The sequence below is a fragment of the Nipponia nippon genome, unplaced genomic scaffold (genome assembly GCF_047370975.1).
Source record: "Nipponia nippon isolate SJK-2023a ecotype South Korea unplaced genomic scaffold, ASM4737097v1 scaffold_1, whole genome shotgun sequence".
Lineage (NCBI taxonomy): Eukaryota > Metazoa > Chordata > Aves > Pelecaniformes > Threskiornithidae > Nipponia > Nipponia nippon.
Window position 1 is genome coordinate 119,097,510 of NW_028262290.1, and position 25,568 is coordinate 119,123,077.

At 41.1% G+C, this 25,568-nt stretch overlaps 2 protein-coding genes across 16 annotated transcripts in view; one reads left to right on the top strand and one right to left on the bottom strand.

Moving 5' to 3' along the window:
• The window catches only part of FYCO1 (FYVE and coiled-coil domain autophagy adaptor 1), a 53,158-nt gene that overhangs the window by 4,040 nt on the left and 23,550 nt on the right, over window positions 1-25,568 (bottom strand). For 4 of the 8 annotated variants that reach the window (XM_087769307.1, XM_087769327.1, XM_087769317.1 and 1 more), the window contains 9 exons: window positions 25,411-25,529; window positions 23,839-24,006; window positions 23,261-23,410; window positions 21,631-21,836; window positions 21,142-21,286; window positions 5,235-5,336; window positions 3,840-3,935; window positions 1,691-1,901; window positions 282-391 (listed from right to left, as the gene is read on the bottom strand). In XM_087769307.1, the coding sequence (XP_087625433.1) occupies window positions 282-391; window positions 1,691-1,901; window positions 3,840-3,935; window positions 5,235-5,336; window positions 21,142-21,286; window positions 21,631-21,836; window positions 23,261-23,410; window positions 23,839-24,006; window positions 25,411-25,529 (1,307 nt within the window). Of the gene's footprint in view, window positions 1-281; window positions 392-1,690; window positions 1,902-3,839; window positions 3,936-5,234; window positions 5,337-6,696; window positions 6,859-14,813; window positions 14,907-21,141; window positions 21,287-21,630; window positions 21,837-23,260; window positions 23,411-23,838; window positions 24,007-25,410; window positions 25,530-25,568 lie in introns of those variants that run through there. The other 4 variants (XM_087769337.1, XM_087769345.1, XR_015707314.1 and 1 more) reach the window with 4 other exon arrangements.
• On the top strand, window positions 6,889-21,131 carry CXCR6 (C-X-C motif chemokine receptor 6). Of its 8 annotated transcripts, XM_087769396.1 has the most exons (4): window positions 6,889-12,013; window positions 12,222-12,248; window positions 13,504-13,571; window positions 14,711-21,131. In XM_087769396.1, the coding sequence occupies exon 4, from the start codon at window positions 14,734-14,736 to the stop codon at window positions 15,769-15,771; it is 1,038 nt and encodes a 345-aa protein (XP_087625522.1). In that variant the 5' UTR covers window positions 6,889-12,013; window positions 12,222-12,248; window positions 13,504-13,571; window positions 14,711-14,733; the 3' UTR covers window positions 15,772-21,131. The 8 variants fall into 8 exon arrangements, with proteins under 8 accessions (XP_087625522.1, XP_087625504.1, XP_087625531.1 ...); XM_087769378.1 differs by having other exon boundaries at window positions 6,889-10,641; window positions 11,002-13,571; XM_087769405.1 differs by having other exon boundaries at window positions 6,889-10,641; window positions 11,365-13,571.

Below are 25,568 nucleotides of genomic sequence, written 5' to 3' on the forward strand. Positions count from 1 at the left end.
AAGACGACAATCCTGACTAAACTGTCTCGGAGAGTCACAAATGACTCGCTTGCTTCTGTTTACCTTCCCAGAGGTTGAGACAGAAAAGTGGAATTCTGCTATGGGGTGAGGAAAAAAATCCAAACAAGAACAAGGATCAAAACTGAGGCTGGAGATCCTTTGGCAAGCTGGGACCAATTTCTCATACTTACTTCTGAATGGCAGAATAATGGTACATCCCATCAGTTCCACAGTCTGTAAAACCAAGCTTATTTCACCTTTTACATCCAGCTAGGACCTACCTAGAGAAAGTGTTGTCAAATATCAGCGTGTAGATTCCAGAGTTTCTGACTTTCACCTGTCCTCTGATAGTTTCCTTATGAGAGTTGCAGCGGGTCATAGGAATAAGAACCTGGAATTCAATACAAATCAAAATGAAACTTGATATTTGCCCTATAAATTGACATTTGCCTTCAGAAAAATATTTAGATTTGAGCCATCCTGAAACTCCCAAAGTGCATATGTGCCTGCAAAACTATTTATTTTCACTGATTAGCATTAAAACTTCACCCAAACTAAAATCTCACAGTGAGACATCTACTTTCCTTTGATAACCTCTTTACAGCACTAAGACATGGCTATAAATCTCTGCTTTAGAGATAGAATCAAATCCTGATCTTTTTAGTGTTAATCTAAGCAAGTTTACTAACATCAGCAGTGCTACATTAAATCTACACAAACATATCTAAGAGCAGGATTTAGCTAAATATGTCTTTCAATATATGCTTTTATACTCCCTGTATTATCAAATAAGCTTTCTCAGCAAATCTTAATTGCTTATCTAAGCTTACAGCAAAAGTGTGTGTAACCATCTGTCTTGCTGTAAAACCCTAGCAGAGACAGTTGTCAGAACAGCAGCTGACGTAGGTCAAGGATGACCCCATAAAACCCGAAGTTACATCAAATAGATGTATCAAGATGGAAGCAACATTTGCTCTTCATTCGGCTCTCGGATTAAGAAAAAAAGAGATTTTCCATGGCGTTAGTAACCATGGAGTGAATTAACGCATGCTATATAAATTTCTTATTCCCCCAGTGAAATTACAGCCTTAGAGTTCCCGCTACCACGGTGGGTTAAACCAACAGCTGCCTGGTCTTTATTAAAACTTTGCCATTAGCTGAGTAACACAGATTCACTTAATCCGTAATCCTCATGAAATATGGACAGCGCATATAAAAACTGGTACTTTGGCACTGGCAAAGCAATTTTGCACACCATCAAGGCACTTAAATACATGCTTCACTGTAAGAAATGCAGGTAACCCAATCAATTTATCTCCTTGTGGCCTCTGCTTAAGAGCCTGGGAAGATCAGCCCTAAGCAGCTTACAAATTAAGTAATATTGAGGAGGGAAAAAAGAAGAATTTTGCAGGCTTGGACTTCTATTTTTGCTTAATTATAGTGGGTGAATTTCAAATGTGACCAATAGAAGCTACAGTGCTTTTCAACTCAACTTCTGCAGGCAACAGTAAATAATTAAAGATGTAGCTCTGCCTTCAGCAGCAGTGTAGCTTAACTGGAGAAAAAAGTCCTTAATGCAATAGCAACTGGCGCTCTTGTGGAGACCTCCCAGCTATACTTGCTGATTCCTCTAGGCGGCTGACTGTAGTGTACTACAGCCTCTAAGGCAGTAAGGAAACAAAGGCCTTACTTTGCACTGATCCAGTGGTGTGTCTTCTGATTCTTGGTAGACAACGCTGAAGGATATGCTTTTAGGGTCTGATGAAAAGATCCAGCTGATTGTTAGCCCCATCTCTGTGACGGTGATGGGAATGATACTGTAGGTGCTGGATTTAATGAACAGCTCTCTGTTGCTTTCCCCAAAATTTAAGATCTCTTCCACTGTAAGGGGTAATTTGATCCTGTGAGGGAGAAAAATAAAATCAGTTGAAGAGGTCCAATCTAATCACTCAGACAGAAACAACAATCATTGCTTTTTATTTTCCATCTATTTGAGGCAGACGCCACAGAAACTTTGGCACAGGTCCACAAGATGCAGGAAAATTCAGCCTTGGATGAATGCAAGAACTACAGAAAAGATGACTGATATCAAGCACTTTCACTGTTCTGGCAAATGTGGATATTATTCATTTATTTATTTCTTTTTGACTAGAAAAATCTAGTGCTTGAATAAAGCTTTTTAGAGTTACTACGATTAAAAAAAGATTCTGCTGCCCTCTACTGTTCTTTTTAAACAAAAATTTAAACAAAAATAGTCACCTAATTTATTCACTTTTCTAGACATCATTTGTACAGGAAATAGGGATCAGGAGTACAGAGGGGACAGATGGACGGAATGTGAGCAGCAGCTCTGTCTAGATCCTCTGAAGCACCTAATGCTACAGCTTGGTCTGTTTTACCCAAGCAAAAAAGCTGACTCAAAGTACTCGAAGTACTTCCAACTAAAAAGCAAGTTCTTAGCACCTAGATGATCCTGAGTCCTGAAGCATGATATTATCATACCTCATTCTGATACCTATTTCAGACTGCAAACAGTGAGGCCCTTAAACAGGAGAACGCTGCTTGCTTTCTTCAGGGGAAACCTGTAATTTCTAAGAGCTGTGGATTGCACCTACATTACCCTAACTAAAACGAATTTAACGTATCACTCTTTAGGCCAAATAAATTGTTTCCAAATCAATGAGCTCACAGCAAATCACAGTACTGTGATTTGTTTGTCAGCAGCTATCAAAAATCAACACAGAAGATACCACACAGTCACCATGATGATTTGCTGTTCTAGAGTAAGGAGGAGTTCAGTTTCCAACCATGACTACACAGTGGTTAGGGATCACAGCTGATTTATTATGGTAACTATTGTACTCTGGCCAGAGAGGAAGTTTTATATTAAGTTTTGCTTACCTTGTTACTTTTTCCTCTTAGCTGAAGTAACTGCTGGGGTGTCTCAGGTGATGTTTGATTTTAATAAACTAACAATCACTCTTGGTTTTGCCCTACAGCCCAGCTATGATTTTAGTTACTGCTTCATTTACCTGGTTCTCTGAACAGCAGCAACAAGGTTGAAACAAGGAATAATTTATCACTCTGCGGTCAAAAGTTTAAAACTTTCCCCATAACTAAGCCAAAATGTCAAAGCTAGGCTTAAGGGGAGAGTGAGCAAACGGGAATTTCTCCAAGTCACAGGCATTTTCATGTGTTAGATTCCCTTCTTGGCTGTGCAAGTGACATGCTGTATCGCTACTGCACGTAGCTGTTAATTTCGGAGCAGAATACATGCAGAGAATTGTGCGCACACAGTTCACAGAGGTTGAGCAGAGGCTTAGCTGAACATTTTATGCTATGGCATGTATCAACCAGTACAGGCAAGACAGTTACTGTGAGGCCACCAATAAATAATAGATACATGCTCCAAAAGGCCATGAGTTCCCTCCCTGTGACAAAGGTCTGACTAGCACAGCACTCCCTGACCTTCCCTTGCCGTTTCTTCCAGAGACTACTAAAACTACACAGCCTTTTCTCTAAGCCCCCTTCCTGTTCACAGCACCTCCTGCAATAAGAATAGGAAAGAAGGAGTTCTGATGTGATGTGGACCCAAATCTTTCCTTCTTATTCCCCACCTGCACTAAAGTTTTGCAGGACTGAAGAGAGAGGATCTGGCTCATTGCTGCTGCTCTGTGTAGTTGAGGCATACCCTCTGCTCTTCCTCAGACCAAATTCTACTGTGGGACACAGTAGCAATCAGTTCTTCCAGGAGTCTGCAAGACTTGTGCTCACATAGCCCATAGCTGAGCTCAGCCTTTATTCTTTCAGCCTGGTAGTAATGAAACTGTTCTGCTTACATGATTTCTCCTGACTTCAACAAGCATATCTCAGCATCTTGAGCAACTTGCCAGTCTTCTGATTCATCAAAGGTTGAAGAATTACACATGCTGTTTCTAGGACAAGGAAAAAAAGGAAAGCCATGATTCTCTGAGTAGTATGTGAGCAAATTACCACCTGCATGCTGATGCCCTCCTAAAATAGAAACATTTTGATAGTCATGATGCCAAATTGCAGAATTCTTATTTTGTGCATTCCAGTGACAAAACTGGGCAAAACTGCAGCCCTGTTCTGCTAACCACTGTGCACAAATGTAAAACTGTTCCTATCCTGGTTTCATGAGCTAAGAGGAATACATACGTCCAGAACACCTCTTCAACAGTCTTAAGATAAATTCCCTATTGAGACGCTGCCAGGTTTTAAAGATTCCCTGGCAGGTGGAAATCTTGATGGAGGGAAGACACAAGGAAAACAGTCTGGACTTGTCCTTTAAACAAAGCTTGCACAGGGATATAGACATTTGCCCTGGATTTAATCTGTGAGGTGTTTTACAAACATATTATCCCTTTCCTTACTCTGACAATGGTACACAAAACCTATTTTATTGCTGTAGAATCACTACCACGTATCTTCTTTTCATATAAGAAATATTGGATGATTCAAACACAAATAGACCAAAGAAGCTGTTACAGGGTGACAAAGCAGGATGCCTCCTCCCCACCATGATATGTCCAGGAGAGCAGAGGAAGCAGATGGGAGAACCTGCCATCCACTCCTTACCGCAAAAAGGGTGAACCCTGGAGTAGCACCAGCTATGAATTACAGGGCTGGGACACAGAGAGAAGAATGAGTTTGAGAGTCAGTAAACAAGTGCTGATAGTTTCCAAGTATGTTAGAGCTTCTCTAACTGATATGTACTTTGCTTCTCTGCATCTCAGCAGGTTGATAACTGAGACAATTAAGCTGGCATTCCAGAAAAAAGCCAAGGATTCTTATATACAGGGAACCAACTGGTTGCTTCCTTCCAAAAAGCAGTGGAATCTAATAAAATGTACTATCACTTATATGTGCTTCTGAACCATCAAGTGTAATCATGTAGCAAGAGCATAATCTCCACACGTTCTGTAGACCAATTCTCAAACGAATGCATAGTTTGGCTTTTTCTCTTAAATCCTACGAGACTTTGCTCTACAAGCAGCACTGCTGAGTAGAAGAGCAGGAGAAAACATCTCCAGGTAACAGCACCTTCAGCTGGTCATTAGCAGCATCTGAATACACTGTGTCAGCACATGCAACCACAGGTGAGTTTAGTGGGGTGACACTGTTGGTTGGGAACAGGAAGAATTTATGGTTATGACTGCAAATTAAACACACCCACGGTCTACGCATTTCCTGAACTCATAAAGCACTGTTACCTGCGGAATTCATGTTCTCTTATTCCTGTAGCCTCTTGGGTAACTTTTGACTTCTTCAGAGTCATACCACTACTGTTAATACCCTCAGGAGACAACTGTGACCTACAGGAAAGACTGAAACCTGTGATTAAGTGCCAAAACCTGAGCTATAACCAAACACTACGTGCTGACTGAAATGTAGGAATGACATAGTACATGTTGGTCCATAAAGGTTAATAGAACATCTATGCAAATATTTAGCAAGTGATACAAATAATTTCATTGTTAACTATCTTTATACAACTAGGTAAGAAAACTGATTCTGAAGAAAATCCTAGAAAACTAAAGTATAGCTTGTAAACCTACACAAACCTACACATATTTTGCTTGCACAGTGGAAACAGCAATAAACTTCATGCTGTGATCCACAGAACTCTCCCCTCCCACAATGATAGATACACAGCTTTGATTTCACAGCCTTGAATTCATACAGACCAAGAAAAATACAGGACTACAGGCTTCCCAGAAGTGTCAAACTCCATGATTTATTATGCAATACCATTAGAGTTCCTTATTTAATCCATTAATTTCACCTTTCTTTTAGGACCATGAGATGTAAATTAAATCCCAGGACCAATACATTTTCCATGTTCTCCTCTAACACGTGATTTTCTTTACGGCTGCTGCTGCAACCTAGCACATGGTGAGGTGGTTAGCTTGCCACTTGGCTGCTCTAACCAATAAATTCACTTCACCTACTCACTATAGTTCAAGCGAATACTAAGTCTCCTACTTTGTCTCTTAAGTGCATTACAATCACAAAGCAAGTCCTCCTTCTCTCTATGATATCCCATTGAGTCCAAGGGTCTAAACTGAGGTCTGCTAGCCTATGTGGAAAATACAAGAAACAGTCTCATGATTTAACTGGAGCTCTTGTCCCTTTGACATGAGAACTTGTTCTTGCATGACCTGTTCACACTAGGTGGCAGCATTAAGGATGTTCCTGCAGCTTACCAGGTCCCCAGCTTATGAATATGCACCCTCTGGTGTATCTATTAAAACCCAGACTGTTCCTCTTCTTTTTCTTTTAAAAGTGAAATGAAGTGGGGCTGAAAAGCAGGAAGAACTGAAGCATGGAAAAGACACTACAGCAGGAAGAGAACAGCTCTGGTTCAGCAAGTCCTTGAGACACAGATTGTCGGAGGCTGGTGGAGCATTTTGAAGAAGTATTACTTCATGCTTGTCCTGTTCTTATGCTCTTCCTCAGGCACCTGCTGTTGGGCACCGTCCCTCAGCCGGATGGTCTGGTCCAGTGTGCCTGTTCTTATATGTGGAAAGCATCTTTTACAAATGATACTAAGAATACTGTGACCAACATCATGAACGGCTTTGGGAGTTAGAAATAAGAAGTCCCTTTCAGAATTAAAACCTGAAGAAAGTTTGTTCAACTCTGCCTTCAACAATTTTCTGTTTTCATAAATACCTGAGCTCTGGCAGCTGTAGCTACGTGTCTGAGGTGTCGGCTTCATGTGGCTGAGCAGTGAAATCCCACAAGCCATCTGCCTGTCAGCAGTGCAATGATTTCTGGAGAGAACTTCAATCGTCCAGGGCCAGAACCTTACCCAATTGTGTGAAAGCCAGAAACCTGAAATGGAGAGTGGAGGCTGTATGGAGCCCCTCACAGCTGCTGAGCCCAGCAAGCACCCCTGCAAATGACTCTAATGCCAAGAAACAATCAAAGGCGTTATGCTGAAGAGCACCAATGATTCCCTGGGCCTGCTCTTACCTAGCAGGTCAGACCCATCCCAGGCACCCTAACTTAGTTATCAGCCTTCCTCTCCAGCCCAACAAAGAGAAATAAAAAAAGAAAGAGGATGGCAAAGGATCAGAAGAAAGGATGCACAGACAGCCCTTGGCACGGGCAAGAAGAGAGGCATGATTTGGGATGGAGCATGGGGGATACAGAGCTCACTGAGTTTTTAACAGGGTGCAAGACAGTATCTTGCATGAAGGAATGTGTATGGGTGGGAAGGAGATGGAATGGTCACGGGCAAACCTCAACATATGTAGGGATGGGAAAGCATCACACAGACAGCTGATGAAAAAAAAAAAAAAAAGCATGGACATGAAGATCCACCACTATGTGCTGTGGGTGACCTGCATATTGGCAGATAGGAAATCCCAACCATTTCTGAAAAAAAAGGTACGATTTAACTATGCTTACACCTTGTATGAAAAAAGAACAACAAAACCCAAAAGGACTCCCCTGCCTTAAAATTGGTTACACTCTATCTGTAAGACCAGAGGCAACTGGTGCATACAAAGAAAGCAAGCTAGGGAAACAATCATGACAAAAGGATATTTCTGTGCTCCAGGGTACAACATGCAAAATCTTTTGAGATTTTTTTTAGTATTGTGATACGGAAGAGGTTTGGCAGAGGCTCTGAGATAAAGACAGCTTTCAGTTGACAGTCAAATGCTGCATTTGCAAGATGTTCAGATAACAGGTTTCAAAATAAGTAATTTGGGATTACCAGGGTGCTTTCAAGTCCCCTCCCCAGCAGGAGGCAGCAAACAGATGACTATCGGAATCAACACCAGAAATACTTGCAAGCTGCTGCCCCAAAGATCCTAAACACTGCACAGTCTGTAGGTCACCAAGGTTACAGCCAGCTCTATGGGTAACCCTAGCTTTTTTCAGTTGTGAGGTATTTGCTCCCAAAAACGAGCTGTTTTTTTCTTAGATACCTTTGAATTTTCCCCTTGCACAGTTCTTTGGAGGCTATTACAGGGAAACTGAGGCAGAATTATAGGAGAGGTATAGCAGAGGCAGCTTCTGGCTTGGGTTTACACCACTACACACCAGGAGCCCCAGGCCCTTCCAGCAGAGCTGCTGCCCAGCCCTCAGCACCCAGCCTGTACCCTGCAGAGGCTGCTCCATCCCAGAGCCTGCAGGTTCCCTGCAGCCGGTGCGGTTTCTGCACACGGGGGGATTCACAACGATACAACTAAACGTTCTTCAGACTGACCTGTTCAGGAGTAACGGCTAGTCTCTCAGCCCTCTCCCTGAGATAAACTCACGCAGCTCACCTCTATTTTTACCGTAATTCCTAGGTTACAGTGATAATTCAGTCATGCTATAGTGATTCTCCTGCAGGCAAACCGAGGAAGGCCACCCAGTCTTACAGAGAGCTACATGCATGCAGACACACACAGCAGCGGCCCTCACCACTCCTACGCCGGAGAGGGCTTCTTCAAGCAGGCCATCAAAAAATATTTTATGGAAACACAGTTTATGAAACAAAGGAGGAAACAGGCCAAATTACAGTTAGGCTAGCAAGCTGAAATAAAGTACCTCTGAGTTTCTTTTGTTCCCAACTGCATGATAAAGGGTTGAATACTGCCGACACTGCAGTCGTCTTTGGTAAAGATTTTATTAGAAGCTACACAGAGGTGACCCCAGGGTTCCTTGTGTATGGATAAGGGCAAATGGATGTTGGGAGGGTACTGGTCTCCATGGGAAGGCCACCGCTGCCCATACAGTCTGAGAAAGGAGCATATCTGGAGATTGAGGAAGCAGCAGTTGCAATGAGGTCACTGTGAACTAGGCTGACAGAGTAGCTCAGATGAGCTCTCCTTAAATGCCCGATTAATACATTTCAACAGCGACTCTGAACACTTTCTGGTTTTAAGGAATTTAAATGGGCCTCGTTGGCAGAAAGTGCCAATTGCTGGCCCTCTGCAACACAGTGGGAACTGTATCTTTTCTCAAGGCAGACGTTCACACCAGTTTAGGGTACTTACGCTACCACATAGCTTAGCCACAGCTTTATCATCCTCATACCCTATTGTGCATCTGAAAATAACTGCTAAAAGCAGGTGGCTGTTGCAACCTATTGCTCCCTGTTCGACAGTAACAGTTTGTGAATATTTAGCACCTTGCTGCAGGTTTGTTTCTTGGAGAGAGAGGAATTGCTACCACATGCAATGAAGCAGAAGGGAGAACTCAATTTTAAAGAGCGTTATGGGGCCTTGCATTTCTTGTGCAAGTAGTCTTCATTCAGTAAATGATGCTGTAGGATTAAGTCAAATTTGGTGGTGGTTTTTTAAATACACATTTGCAGGTACCAAATTCAAGTATTCAGAGGTACAAGCATACTGCTTTACAGGACAGAGTCCCAGAAGCACTCCAGCTACTGTGCCACAGGCTGCTGCAAAGATCTCACTACATGGGCTAGTTTCTCTGAATACTGCCTTCCTCTCAGGCAGTAAGTAATGAGTAACTCCTCCACGAGTAAGGCTACTACTTTTCTACACCAATCACTGCTCCTGAAGATGAGTCTCCAAAGGTTATCAAGAGCAGCGAGGCTCACTAGAGACGTGAGCACAGCTGATAAACGCAGCTAGGAAACACAGCTAGGAAACCACCTGAAATGTTATGTACACTCCATGCAGCACATTCCTTCATGGCATGTGCAGGTACTGGGCTCCTCCTATGAAGTTATACCACAGGGAAGGTTAAATGAAAGCTACAGCTCACACTGAGTTGCGGTGATGGCCAGGCATGTAGTTTAGTTACAAGGAGTGCACAAAAGATGTCCCTAATTACAGTAGGAGCAAACGACAGCAGAGTATCACTTCATCGAGCAGCATCGCCCAGGCACCTCCACTTCCCTGCACCCTCTCAAGAGCCTCCTCACAACTATTTCTCTCCCAGATCTTGTACCCATAGGCTGTAAGTCAATTCCCACCCCTGCCTTTGCTGCAAGTGACAACAGTCACCCCTGCATAAGGTAGGCTCCCTCCGGCTCCCTTGTAAATGTATGGAGGCCCTCCCAGCTTCTTTCATTGACTCTGAAAGAAAATTTAGCACATGTACTAACTTTAACTAGGGCTGAGATCGCCTTAAAGGTAAAAAACTCACTTGGGGATGGTCACCAACACAGTATCTTTCGAGCCATCTCTCATCTCAGATGGGCAAAAAATCTGAGAGAAAATTGTCACTAGAATATTTTTGCCCCAGAAAAAATAGAAAAGCTAGAAGGAATTGGAAGATCCAGTATTGTCACAAAATATGCACGAGTGGTTAAAAAAGGTAAGTGGTAAATACAGATTAAGTTTTAATTCTGCAAATAATTTTTGAAAAATCAATTCGCTTCTGGACATTTCAGACGAATGGCCCCAGGTAAGTGAATTTGAACTGGATCTTGAGAGCACAGCTTGTTCGTACTATCATATCTGTAGTAGTATCACCCAAGAACCAAAACAAAGGAGTAACTTCATATCGTGTCGCTTTGATCAACAACAACTACGAAAGCTGTGAGGCAGTGGCACAGGCTTCATCACTGACAAATAAAAGAAACTGCTGCTTTCACATTTCCTTTGAAAGACAAGACGACTGCCTTCCCCGAAGATGTGATATCGTCTAGTAAGTGACTATTTTGTTAACTTCAGGTGAATAGGTAGACAGTTTAGGAAAAAAAAAAAACAACAAAAAAAAGAAGCTTTAACCAAAAATATTCAAACTTGAAAGATTTTGTTAGTATCATACATATCCTCCATCCTGATATGCAAAATTTAAGAGAAAGGGTGGGGTTTTATTCAGACTGTTGAAGATACTGATTTTGCATTCTAGTTTTATTATTAAATCTTTTCCAATACCTTGTTATTGCAGTAGCTCTTTGGTTTACACTTGCTAGTTTTTGAAAAAGGTCTTTAGACAAATTTTTTTTGATATCTGGAACTCAGAGGGTGTATGTTAATTATCTGCTTTCCATTCATGCTCTAGAATTTGTTTTTCCAACTGGTATGTGCTTGAGAACCTCTCATCTCTTCCAACAAATACCTATGTGAGATAATTTCACCTTTTCTGATTACAATCTCAAAACCCTTTTGTAATGAAATTGGTTCATTTCTAAGGCAGGCACATCACATGATGCTGATGAGCATTATTTACCTTTTACTGTTTATAGCCTCTATTTATTGTCATGGCAAATTATGCTGTTTATTATTATACGCTAAAATTACTTTTTATTTAGATTTATTTAAAAAAAGAGTGATCTATAATAGATTTCCTGTTTGGAGCCCTGAGCCAACAGAAATGAACAACTGGCAAGATCATTATTTCTGCTTTTTACACCCTGCTTTTCAGGTGCAGCTACTAAAGCAGAATAGCTGATCAGCACAACAGACATTAAGACCATGGAGACCAAATGGGGGAAAACCCCTGTAATACTGAGACAGCCAGCTCCTGTGGTACCCAGTTCCCAGAGTGGTGGAAATGATAAGCAGCCGCCTTCTGCTGACAGGAGGAGAACTATCTATGCTGGGGCAAACCAGAATAGCTTGTTCTGACTCTCCATTACTTGCTTGCATTTCCATTTCATTAATTCGAGAGTTAATTTTAAGGGAACCAGACCTCAAAGCAAATCCTGTATTAACACACTGGACACTGCGTGGCTCTCTTTAGCTCACTTTTCTACCCGTGATGTTGTTCCTATCCAATTTAAGCTTCTATTAAACTTCTAAATCTTTTTAGAACTTAGACTCAGTCCATTCAGGCTGTAACATTTCCCTGCAAATAAACTCATCCTGCTTGCTATTCTCCTGACCAGGGAATTTTCTTCCTCCTCCCTCCCTATCTACCCAACACAATGCTCTCCCAATATCTCACTTCAGGTAGAAAGATTACTACTGTTCTTTCCTTTGAGGAAAGCTGGAGTAACTCTATGAACGACTAGTCTGACAAGGTGTAACAACTCTGAAGTTTGAGATGGCATACAATGTGGATTGTAACTTAGGTGTGTGAGTAACAAGCAGGATGCTTTAAGAGATTCTGGGTAGAAAAATGTCAGGTAACATAATAACAACGCATCATGAATAAATGAAAACCTTTTAAAAGGAAATTGCTGGACTTTCTTTCTCTTAAGTGTTACCATCCACTGGGGAGGGTGGGGGGTAGCGGGGAGAGGTTGTGCGGAGAAAAAAGCTTACTGGTCTGTGTTTCAGTGGAGTGGAGAGGCTGGTCTGCGGAAGGTAAGGATCTCCCCCTATGTTTTTAACTTCCATACCACTTGATGCACACTTGCAGCACATTTTCAGTAGCAAAGATTGAAAACATTTGGCAAAGGTGCTCAGCTGATCCAGAAACTGTTCAGCCTCATAATACAGGATCAGCCTTTACGAGAGCCTCCTTGAACAACTCTGAGCTGTAACTTCAGCTTGTCTGGAACACAACAGTTGAGTTAAAAAAGTTTTCGGCTTTAGCAGCTCTTTCTCAGCTTTTTATTGCTCTCCAGCATTCAAAAAAAAAAAAAAAAGAGAGAGAAAAAAAAAGGTTTGGGCTAGAAATTTCTACACCTGACTTTGCCTCAAAAATGAGTGTGCAGTTCTGCAAGGTTAACCTATTTTTATGCATGTAGGACTTTTTTCTTTTTTTTTTTTTTTCTTTCCAGACAACTTGGTAATCAGTCAGTCATTTAAGACTCACTTCTCCTTCTGTCAAATCAAGAAGGAACTTAAATGATTATATTCAGAGAGGACAAAGAAGGGAAAGAAAAAAAACTTAAGGCCTTTAAGATCACAAGAACGTAACATGAAAATAAATTTCTAGAGCATCAGTTGCAAGGTCATATTCAAGGACTCCCAGTAATCCTTTGCTATCTGTTTGATGGTGTCAGTCACTTCACCTCTTTCCTAAAACATGATTCATAAATTCTGAGTTTAGAAGCCCAGCTAACTGAGAAATGTAAAGTGTGTGACACGTTAAAAAACATTTTTAACTTAGAGATATCTCTTCTGCAACATTCTGTTCTCTATCCATATGCAGATCTGCTCATATCAGCATGTGGGGGGGACAAGAACATCAGAAGCCAGTGCCTTCTATTTGTATATAAGAAAATTCTTCACAGCTGGAGTTCAAAAATTATCCTAGCCTGGCTTCCATAAGAAATCCATAGTAAAACTCCCATCTGCTTTCACCAAAACCAAATTAGTGTATTACTGCCTGAATTTGAAAATTCCTGTGAAGAACATTAATGTAATAGGAAAAAAGTTAGTTAAAATTTTAAATATTTTCATCTGTCCAGAGAGTGAATGCTGTATCTTACTATGGAAAAAAATATTATGGATTAAAAATTCTTCTTTTAAAAGAGTCAATAAGACTCTCCTAAAAGCTAATTTCCAGTAAGCTTGGACACCAGAAAGATCTGTACTGCTTTAGTAAGGCTACTAATGGAATGTTATGTTGTCAAACCACAAAACTGAGTGCCTGGTAATTACTTTGTTTCAGCCTAGAGAAAAACACCTTTCCTTCACAAGAAAGAGGCAAGAAACACCAGCTGACTGCTGTTGCAAAGAGTAGGTAAAATAAAACACAGTGCTTCCGTTTGTTTCAGTATACATTGCCTTGATGTTGTTGAGCCTAAGTTACTTTTGCAGGTTATCTTCATCACGTGCTCGGCCTCCGTCTGAATTGAAAAGTAAAGTATTTTATAAAGGGCCAGCAACTTTTCAAAGGGGCATGCAGTTTTATCGTACTTCTCTGGTGACGAGCAGACTGCACTGGCTCTGCTTCCTGGCCCCACGGAAACTACTTGTTTGGGTAACGTTCGATCTGCTGCATGTTATAACTCACACAGGCGAGGCCTGTCTGCCCATCTAAATGATTCAGAGGCAAATTCTGCTAATCTTATGCTGAGTAATATCTTGTAGTCGGATTAGTCCCATAGAAACATGCTCTTTGTAACTCCAGAGAGAGGACATTTAACCTTCGGCTAAATCTTTGAAAACCCCATAAACCTGTCTCACAAAAGACTTTATTTACAAGGCAAACAGCTTGCAAAGCTGGTTGTTGCTGTTACTCTTATGTGCTGGTGACAGCCCTGACAGAAAACAGCCCCTTGCCTTGGAGAGCTGACACCGTGACACTGCATCAGCTCTGGAGAGGGGGTGCGAGGGAGGGGGCTGACAGGGAAGTGGTCACTCCTCTGACACCAATACAAACGTTAACCACAAGCTCTAAAGCACTTCCTCACTGAGACTGAAACCATACTTTTTGAGATGGGTCCAACCCAAGCCAAATGACTCTGATGCTTGGAGCCTGCAACCTCAGCCTAAAGGCTGAATTTGGCAAACAAATTCTCTTTCTCTCATGGGTTCCTCCAGAATCTCTTGACCCAAACACTAAACCACTGATGTATTTGAAAGCTTAATCCATATTCTGTTTTCGGAAGCCTCTGTAATTGTCTTGTTTATCTTCTGAGTGGCCGTCAGTATAAATCTGGTAACAAATGACGTGTTTAAATCCACCAGCTGTTGTGTTTGGGTTTTGACTGTCAAGACAACCCTCTTCAGCAAATAAATATACTTGCTTTTGTCTGTCATAGATGTTTTACTACAGCTCTTATCTGTTAGCACTTAGGGTTTTGTCTGTCTCCTGGATGCATTAGGATTTAATTATTTGCTGAGTAAAAAAATCTCAATGTGTCTCCTTACAGGCTGCCTTTAAAAAGAAGGCAACATGGCAAGTACAGATGCTGGTAACTTTTATTATAACTTCTCCATCATTGATCCCAACGAAAACGGAAGCGGGAATTTTCACATCTTTACAAGAGTCTTCCTGCCTTGCATGTACTCGCTTGTCTTCATCCTTGGGCTAGCAGGAAACGTGCTGGTCTTTGTCATACTAGTTGTCTATGAGAAACGGAAGACACTGACAGATATATTTTTGCTGAACTTGGCTATAGCTGACTGGGTCTTCCTTTGGACGCTGCCATTCTGGGCATATTCTGCTGCTCATGAGTGGACTTTTGGCACCGTGGCGTGTCGTATTATACGGGGCTTGTATACTCTGAACTTGTACACTTCAATGTTAACTCTAACATCTATCACCTTTGACCGACTTATTGCTATTACTTTTGCCACCAAAGCACGTATGTGTCAAACCAAACGAATGACATGGGGCAAATCAATCTGTGTCTTGATCTGGGTGATCTCACTAGCATTTGCCACACCACAGTTTATTTTTAGCGAGGTGTTTAGTATTGATAAGGCAGTATGTCAGGAAGAATACCCAAATCATCACTCAGAACTGGTTCTTGAAGTGATCCAAGTGACCCTTGGCTATTTTATTCCCATGCTAGCCATGATCATCTGCTACTCTCTAATTATTAGAACCTTACTGCATGCCAAGAGTTTTCAAAAGAACAAATCTCTAAAAAGAATATTTTCTGTAGTTGCCATATTTATTCTTACTCAGTCACCCTATACTTTCCTGAGACTGATAAAGATCATAGACTGGAGCTTTAACTTGAACAGCAACTTTGAATATGCAATCATTGTAACAGAAGCTCTTGCTTATTTCCATGGCTGTCTTAACCCTGTTCTGTATTTCTTCATGGGGGTGAAATTCAGGAGGAATGTACAGAAAATTATTAAAAACTCATGGTGCATCAAACAGCAAGGTACAGCTAAACAGTGGCAAACCACTGAAGAGGAAGGCTCTAAAACTTTTACTGCCTCAAATAACGCAGATGTAACAAGCATGTACCCACTATAAAACTGCTTAGAAAATCTGGCAACTATTTACAGCTTGGTTTGGTGTTTTGTTGTTTTTGGGTTTTTTTGTTAGTTAGTTTGTTTGTTTGTTTGTTTGTTTGTTTTTGTAAATACTGATAGGTAGCCTGCATGAAAGAGGAAATACAATCCCTTTAGTAAAGACGCTGTTATCGGCTTTAGGCCAACCTATCTTAATCATGATACTTCAGCGCTTCCTGCTTTTCCTGGTCAGAGTTGATCCTACGACGAAGCTGGTAACTGAGTTAACTGTGCAGAAGATCTTCAAAAGGTACAAGAAACAATGAGATAAAACTCCATTCTTCATGACATAAAACTAACTTGGACTTTGTGACTCCAGATGGGCTGGAGACATTCGCCAAACCTCTGGCCTGCAGGTTTTCCATGAAAGGTGTTTGTTAACAAAAGCATTTATGAGTTTTGTTTCAAAGATATTACAGATTTTAGTCCAGGTCATTCATTTAATGAGAATTCTTGGATTAAAAACATACACATTTCAATCTTCATGCTGGGTTTCATGTGTGGTTGGTTTTTTTTGTGTTTTTTTTTTTTTTTATTTTTCCACCTGGGAGAAGGTCTCCACACACTCCTTTAGTGTTCATCTAAAATTCCTGTAATAAAGCAGCATTTTCATCTGCCTTCCATCTAATACCAGGTTCATGGTCTGAATCTCCTGTACACATCTTTGTATCTTATTTCTGATAACAGAGCTCATGTTGCCACATGACTAGATCCCCCATCAACACAAGGGATATCATAACACACGTGGGCTCTAACACTGAGCAGCGTTTCCTTAGACGCAAACTCTCCCACCCTATTTCCCACACATTCTTTGCACCTTGACATCTTTCCAGTCTGTTTTTCTTAGCATCTCCTTGGCACCCTGGTTCCCTTGCCATGAAACTGCATTCCTTAGTTGTTCTCCTTCCTTGTTCCTGCAGTCCCTCCTTTCCACCTCTGGCCTTTTCACTTCCCAGTGGGAGGCAAAAAGGTGCGCAGGGGCCAGTGCAGACTGGGGCAGAAAGTATGCAAAAGCTCTTGCAGAGAGTATCAGAACAGGGGTGGAGACTGTAACAGGGAAAAGAAAGGAGATGTTGCGGAGGAGCAGAGGGAGGGCTTTATGCAGCTGGGGGCTGCCAATGATGAAGGCAGGGTTGGGTCTGGCCCAAAGGCTGAAAGTCCTTTGCGTTACAGCTTTGAAATATCAGTTTTAACCTGTTTCAAACCATTCTTGCAATAACCACACTCACTCTGGATGTTCCTTTTCTCCCCATTAACACTCAGTCCCTCCTACCAGATCACTGCAGCTCAGTGGTACCCGACCCTTATTGGCACCATTGTGTCCATGTCATCTTTTTCCCCTTAGAAAACAGCTGCTTAGGCAATCCTTTCTTTACTACACAATCTCTCGTTTCTCCCATAGTGAAATGGTGCAATATCCTTAAAAACAAAACTAGGAAGGAATGTGCTGTGCTTTCACGTCTGTGCAGCAAGTAAAGCTGCTATCCCAACACACAGCTGCAAGGCAGGCTTTGCCAGCAGAGGGTGGCGAGAGGTGCTCCTGTCCCCACTCCTCTCCCCAGCTGGTTCTGTGCAGGGCAGTGAATGCTTCAGACCACATGCAGTTCCCCCTTTCGGCTACACTGGCACCCTGCCCAGCCGTGTGATTTGTAATTAGGTCAGGAAAGAGTGTTATGAGTCATTAAGAAAAAAAGAATTCAAACCAAAGCAACCACAGTGCAGACAGGCTGAGATGTCCTTTCTACCAAAAGCAGTACCAAGGTGTGAATAAGCTCTGTTTCCGTACCACGGTAGTGGCAATTTTTTTTTTTTTTTTTTAACACTTCTGCCATCCATGATCTTGATTCTGCTGCTGCAACATTTATTGCAGGTATGTAATTTCTACAGTATGTTAAAATGGCACCACGGTGCACTGGTTTACCCTGAGGACTTCGACTCAGTGCTATACAACATTCTGACCTTTGTTTTAGAACACCATCTGCAAATGTGAATGCTTTAGAAATAGAAGAGTTTAAAAATACAGTACTTCAAAAGAGAACCCATGAGCCTTGAAGTAGCAGGATGTACTACTGCAATTGCACAACTTATCTCAGCTCACATTAAGATTTCAATCAGGTTGCTCCAAACTCATGTAACAGACCCAAAAGCATGAAGCAACTGCTGCTTGATCCTAACCTTTAGGAAAGAGCGGCTTCAAGGCCAGTCAGAGTTATGCTGGTACAGCATCTGTCTTACCTTGCCACACACCTGTGCAGCTCATGACCAAGAGGAGTTTTATTTCGTTCTCAACTGACCTGTACCAATAAAGGCAGTCTCTCAAAATTTGCTGTTTTGAAGTAATGCCATTGTAATCATTTCATGCCACTTCAAGGAAAGAACTACAGGGGCAGGGTCAAGTGAAGAGAACAAGTGAAAAATAGAGTAGCAGTACAATAGACACCAAAAGGGGTACAAATAGGAAAAAAACCAGTCTTTAAGATAATTCACTGCTTTGAGCACCAACACGCATTTCCAGTCCAGCAAGGACTCGCACCCAAAATAAGCTAAGGTCAGTGCGAAAATCTCAGCCAGAGTAACGCTGTAAGGAACTATGCCAACGGAGCATGTCTATAGCAGGTTTTCTCTCTGTCAGTCTGGACCACCCAGCCTCCCTTCTCTTCCCTCTCTTGGCTGCTTGTCTCCCTCCCTTTTAGATCTGCACCAATTAGTTCAAATCTCTGGCAAAAACCGAATAGCTTGGACTACTTTCAGCAGAATCCCAATAAAGAAGTCTGGCCTGAAAACTTACTTATTTGGATGCGTTCCTCAGGCATGCATCTAGCAAGCACCATATCGGATCCTTTGTGTCTTCCCCAGGCACAACATCAAAGCAAATTCTACCCCATATATTCAAGTTTATGAAAAGAGAACATTATTGGGATGCCAGTGGATTATTATTTGTACTTCAAGGCTACCTGAAGTATTCACATAGAAATCAAGCCACGTTTAGCTGGACACTTTAAAAAAAAAAGATTGAAGGTCTATATGAAGTTAAGGTGGTCCATCAGTTGAGTATGGCCAAGAAATCTGCAGCAGTGAAACCAGTAGCTCAGAAAGTCCCTGAACTGCAGATCCTTGGAAGGTGGGGGAAAACACACTGGGAAATTATCAGTACATCTGCTATGGGCTGCTGTCAAAGACAGGACAGAGGGTTAGCAGACCTTTGCTCACATTCAGTATAGTGGTTCTGGCACGTTACCCTCAAACACCCATGCTATCAAATGCTGCATTATCTGCTTATGTGCAAAGCTAGACTGGGGCTTTGCGTACACATATACTCCTCACCACAGAAACAAGTCAGAAAACTTCTGTGCTGCCGGAATCAATACTGCGCTCTGCCTTTTTTCTTCAACACATACCACAGTTGCCACACCATCACCTGACACACGTATCAGTTTCTGCATCTCTCCCGTAACACAAAACTGCACAATCAACACAAGATGCTCAAGTCACCCACAGCGTAAGAAGGTCTTTCTCCTGCATTCTCCTCCAGTGTTCAGGCTAGTGAGACCTTTCAAATATTGTAAGTGTCATGGCGAAGGGCAGGTGTGGTCTGCCTTCTCTCCAAAGTATGTCTCAAGCTCCAAGTATGACCACAGTAGGACTCTCCCGCTGGCTTGTAACACTAATGAACCAAGAGCAACAGAGGATAAAACAATATTTCCTGACTTTCCTGCCTATAATCTGTGAACAACGGGAGACGGACAGCCTTTAAAAGTTTACATGGTGCAAGTAGGATGTTGCATGGGCGCCCTTGAAGAACAGTATTCCAGCATTAGTGGCAATCCTTCCTGAATACTTTGCCTGAATACTTTGCCTGAATACTTTGTGGGACAAGAGGAATCTAGCCCCATCCCAAATTGAAAAAAATGGTGACACACACTTATTTCTTTCTCCTGGTTGTATTCTCCAGAACTAACTCACCTGTGATATCCCCTCTGCAGACAGCCTGAATTCAAAGTAGTAAGTAAGTAAGTAAGTAGTACATTACACTTTTTTTTCTTCTAAAAACAAACAAACAAACAAACAAAAATCCTCCACTGCAAATTGTCCCTTTGCAAAACAAAGGCAATACTAACTTCACAAGAGCTTTGTGAAGCTCCGTTTGTTCATGTCTGCCCAACACATGATAAACATGAATATACCGTCAGTGTCAACAGTATACAAAATAGGCAGAATACATAGAACTTATTTACCAAGAAACAAAAATGTAGAATTTTGAAAAGTTTCTTTTCCATATAAACAAGTCTGTACAGTCTGCCTTCTACCCAAATTGCAAGTCACTGTGGTTTATGCCGGAAACGGGTCCGCTGAAGGCAAAGGAGTCTAGGTCTGCTTTCTCAGCAGCAGGACGGTTACTCCGTGGCTATTTTCAGTTTAGCATTTAGATTTATCACGTTTATTTTTCTGCTCAGAAGCAAAACAAGTACAGAATTTAGTTGAAATTGCTCTTTCTTTTTTTTCTTCTCAAGTATATAAAAGTTTTTGAATGATAATATATTTTACAGAACAGAATTTTTGGAAAACATTTGAAAATATTTGAACAATAGCAAAACAATATTTTGTATAAACATGGATATAGATGAAACTATAATACTACAACATAGTTTGCAAACAAAGTACTTAGATATTCAGATGGCCTTAGATCCTCTTCATTGCGAATTTATGTAGAAATAGATGTAAAAAAATGACTGAAACCTGCATTCTTTCTCATTTTCTTAAAAAAAGAACAAACTTGTGCCAGATTTAGCTACGCAATTCCTGTTCTTTTTCTTTTCTGTCAGCTGTTATCTTTAAAATAGTAAGGAATCCTACAGACACAGACCAGTTATTTCACGTTCAGTTCAGTGAAGCCTGTCATAAAAAGAACGAATCTTTCCTTATCTTTTCTCCACCCCCTTGTTCTCTTGATATTAAGTAATGGTGAGTCTGACAGAGAGTATCGCTTAGCTCCTATTACAAATTAAGTGTGAATGACCAGTGATCCAGTGTGGCCTGCAAGGTGATTTTAATGGTGACAGCTGGCCTGGTGACAGCACAGACTGGGACTACTCCTCTGTGCTGTGGTGCAGCAGGTGGAGGGAGAGGATGGAGCTGTTTGGATTTACTAGATTTGATGGTGACTGTGCAAATAGGCCAAAATTATTTTGTGTTGGTCTACTGAACATGTGGCTGGGAACAGAAGTGTCTTCTCTTTATGCACAGGTTGGCTATCCCCACTGAATGGAAAAAACAACAACATTTCCAACAAAATCCAAAAGAGTCCCCTTTCCATGAAGCAGTGTTTACTCACAGATCTGTCACGCTTTGATCCAGAGAGTCTCCCTCCATCTGACTTTCATTGTGGAGAGAGTCTGATTCCTGTACTTGGCACAGCTCTTCATCAGTGATTATATCAAATGTTGCATCATCTGGTGGTTTAGAGGCTTCACTTGCACCTGTGCCATAAAAGGACACGAAAAGAAACATAAACAATATTAGCTGGTTCTCTGGAAAACAAACAAGCAAAACCCTTAAGGAGGAAGACTGGGCCATTCTTCTACCTTTACAGAAACATTAGGTAACTACTAGAACCAACTGAAAATCTCAGGCTGACTGACACTCATTTAATATACATGCAAATTTCTGTCAATACCAATCAAATTCAAAGATGGGACCAGTCCCACCCTGAAAACACTCCATGAACTTGCAGGTCCTTGGAGTAGCAGGTGACCATGTGGTTTCATGGAGAATGTCTATGAACCCTACTTATTTCTGCACAACATGCAAACAATACACTAACCAAAAGCCCTCTCAGATGGTGACACAGGCGATTCCAGCGAAGCTGGTGATCCTTCCTGGTTGGCACTGGATCCAGAGTCATCTGTACTGTCCACAATGACGCTAGGCTTATTAAAGCAAGCTCTGCAGCAACGCTCCTTTTTTCCACCCGGCTTTGTCACCATGTAGTTGTTGCAGCAGTAGTAGCAGAAAATGCGACCACACATTCTAGAAATGATTTGAAACCAAAGGTGTTACAACAGTACCACATACAGGTGGAACATATCTACGTGACAAGAGTCTGGGGCTTTGTCATAACGGTCTTGCTCTCTGCAAGAGCCTGAACGTACATCCATGGCAGAACTCATAATACAGACTGTGCTGATTTCTGAGGTCAAGCAAGTTTTCTTGACAAACACAGGACAGAAATTCACATTCATACTTTGCTGCCTTAATAAATAGGGAAAACAGAAAAAAACATAAAAATACTAAAAAAAAAATATACTTTTAAATATAAAGACATAAAGCAATTAAATACCCACAAATATGCAATACAAATAAATAATATATATATTAATTACACACAAAGGAAATGTACTTAATAGTATCACACAGGCCAAATCTCATACCCAATTAGAGCAAAACTGTATTTGATTGTAAGGACTGTAAGAACACGTCTACATGTCTCTACTTAGTAATCACCCCTCTCCCCTTCAGACAGGGAAGAAGAAATAATATTGGACACATACATGTACATTCATCCCTCCTGCCCTCTCCGCTCTGCTGTCTCTCAGTATTAAACCTGTCAACTACTTTTTAATGAACATGTTAAGATTTTCATAATAATGTAAATCATTAGTAGGTGAAAACACAAGCAAGTTTCACAGATTTTAGTAGAAATGAATAATTTGAAAGTTGTTACCGGAAATGACTTCACTATTCATTAATCCCCATCGAATGTTCCCTACATTCATATGCAACTGAAACAGTCCCAGTACTACATACCTTACATGACGAATCAGGTCGTGAGGATAAAGAACAGTAAAGAGCCAAAACAAGCATATCACTAATACCTTGAAATGTATCCATTTAAATATATTTGAATAAATCTAGATCGGGTAACTAGTAACTCCAAGCAGGTTAACTGTATAGGAAATGATTTAATATTAACTTTTTTAAAAAAGATTACTCAGCAATTGGTAATTATCTCTGAATATACCTAGTGTATGTAACCAAATTTATAATTGCACAGCATGTTGGATTTGTTCTGGAATACTTCAATCACAATAGCAGAGCCATCTTAGTGAATATTATTTACCACATGCACAGAGCAGTGCTAAATAAATATATTAAAAACACAGTCCTTCGAAGAAACACACTATGTAGGGTGTGATTATCTTTGTTTCCAGAAATAAGAAACTGACAGACTCTCCAAGTCAGAGTTGCATCCAGATCTTGCCCTTACATGTCAAGGGACCTTTCCATTAATGTCTCTTATCCCCTTGTGAGCTCATGTGTTCTTTCAGCCTCCACAGTGTCCTGTATCAACTGGTGTTGACCAATGAACTGTGAACATTAAGAAGTATTTCATCCATGTAACGATCACACTGAATTTTGCTTTTGAACAGCGTAATAGAGTTCAACAAACTGACCTGCAGTGGTGTCGGCGCACCATCCACGAGAACTCCCTCTGGCAGTCCAGACAATGATTAACCTCTGTGTCCCCCTGCCACCTTTGCTCTGCACTAAGCTTCTGCTGGAACTCCAGAGCATCTGATTTTTGCCACAAAGCATCCTTATCTCTGCAGAGACACAGTTAAAAGAAAGAAAAACACATAGAAATTATCAGTGCTGGTTTACTGTTAACCAACTTCAATCTGAATGCTGGTGAAAGCTTCACAGTCAAAATTGCTTTGCTGTAACTTTTGAGGAGCTTTCAGAAATAAAGACAGATCAAGAAACTTACCAAACCTCTTGGGAAGGGGGAGAGAAAAATACATGCCATGCAGAGAACTACCTATTTTTGCAAAACAGACAGCAAATTAAGGAGATACTACTGGGTGTTATATTTTTGATCGCATTACGGAAATGCAAAATTTCAACTGCTGATGAACTTGGCCATTACCTGTATCTTCAACTCAGGAATACAAGACTGAACCACCTAGGCAGTATCCCTTAACATCCTAAGATAGGATTTTAATTTCTGCTTGCTGTTTATTTTGATGCCAACCTGATAAGTTCTATCAAACGTTCTTCAAGGAACTGTTTTGTTCTCGTCAGGTCATCCAGTTCAGCAAATAACTTCTGGTCACTGCTATCTTTGTCTGCTGCCACCTTGCTGAGCTTCTCACTGTAATCCAGGACCTTCTCTTTTGCTTCATCAGCTTCCTTTTGGATCCTGATCAAATACAAAGGCAATTAAGAATCATTTTTAGCTCATGTGCATTCAAGTGCTCCCCATGGAAGAAAGGGGTCCTCCACCCTGATAAACAGGTAGTTTCAGTGACATTGTTTTCAGTGTGCATACTTTTTGTAGCTAGCCAGAATCTCTCCAGTTTTCTGCATCACTGAAAGTGCACACAGATCCTTTATCTGGTGAACACAGTCAGCAATCAGCAATTTCTTGGATGCCCTGCTGATAATGAAGCTTATGATGGCTACCACACTGGGAATAAAATTAGTGTCCTTGGAAGCTAAGATCATCAGCAGCTGCAAACTGAGCTAAACAGGGAAAGTCCTATAGCTGCAGGTTGCCCAGCATTTGCAGGTTGCACAGAAAATGGCCGTTTGACACATACTCCTCCATAGCCTTCATGTTCACGAAAGGGAAGCAAACCAGTTTCTCACTATATTCTTCTAACACAGATGCAATTCAAGAACTAAAGTTTAAGACAACTCAGTTCACTGCACAGTCAGTGGAAAGAAGAGTCCCCAGGAAGCTTCCAAGAATGTAAGTGTTGGCTTGACGATATGGCAATTTCAGTACTGTGAGTCCTAGCAATGGATCAAAAATGCTACAGCAACACAACACGAAGGGCTGAGCTGGTCTGAACTCAGTCAGCCAATTCAGCTGAATTCAAACATCTGGATGAGTTAGATTTTGTACTGACAACCTTCAAGCATAGATCAAGAATCATCAGTGTTCCCACAAAGACAGATGATATCACCACAAAAATGTAAAAACACACAGGCTTTGGTTAACCCTTTAGACTCTGCGTGAGCCCATGCCTCATGAAGACCTAATTCAGACTGCCAAATAATCCACACCACACAGGCCGACATTACAGACCTTGGAAACATAGCCTGCATTAGATACTTAAAACTGTAAGAAACCTGACAAAGACATGCTGGATGTGGTCCCATTCAAATAATTCTTACTGATTCCCTGAAACTTCATGGAGAGGGGAGAAAAACCAAACTGTCAAAAAGTGCAAATTTTCCAATATCAAAAAAAAGAGCCAATATTGGTGTTTTAATTTTTTGACTAACCTATAAAGTAAAAGGAGGTCATAAAATGTCAAGCAGTTTCATAAAGGAAGACATACAATGAATTTACATCACCAGCTAAATTAACAATACAATAAAACCTAAACCTTGCATTCATGTGTGCTGTGTAATTTACATATTTCTCATCTGAAGTGTCAGTCTGACATTCCCCATCAGTGCCCATGTGCTATTTGCCCTATGTAAACCCCGTGGCATATGCTATTTCACAAACCACAGCAATTTTCAATATGCTTTGGTTATTAGCCCCTTGCTTGGCTTACAATTAACGGCTTGTGTAAAGAACCCGAACTCCCACCTTTCCAAGAGTTCTCTCAGAGACGTCACTTCCTCTTCCTTCTGCAGCCGAGCAGATTCTGATGCAGACAGCTGCTCTCTTGCTTCATCCAGCTTTCTAGACAAACTCGTGTTTGTGGCCTAGTGAAATAAATTACTGTATTTCCTTACGTGTAAAAA

What these genes read in the sequence shown, in the direction of transcription:
- CXCR6 (XM_087769388.1), top strand. Translation starts at nt 14,734, where the DNA reads ATGGCAAGTACAGATGCTGGTAACTTTTATTATAACTTCTCCATCATT.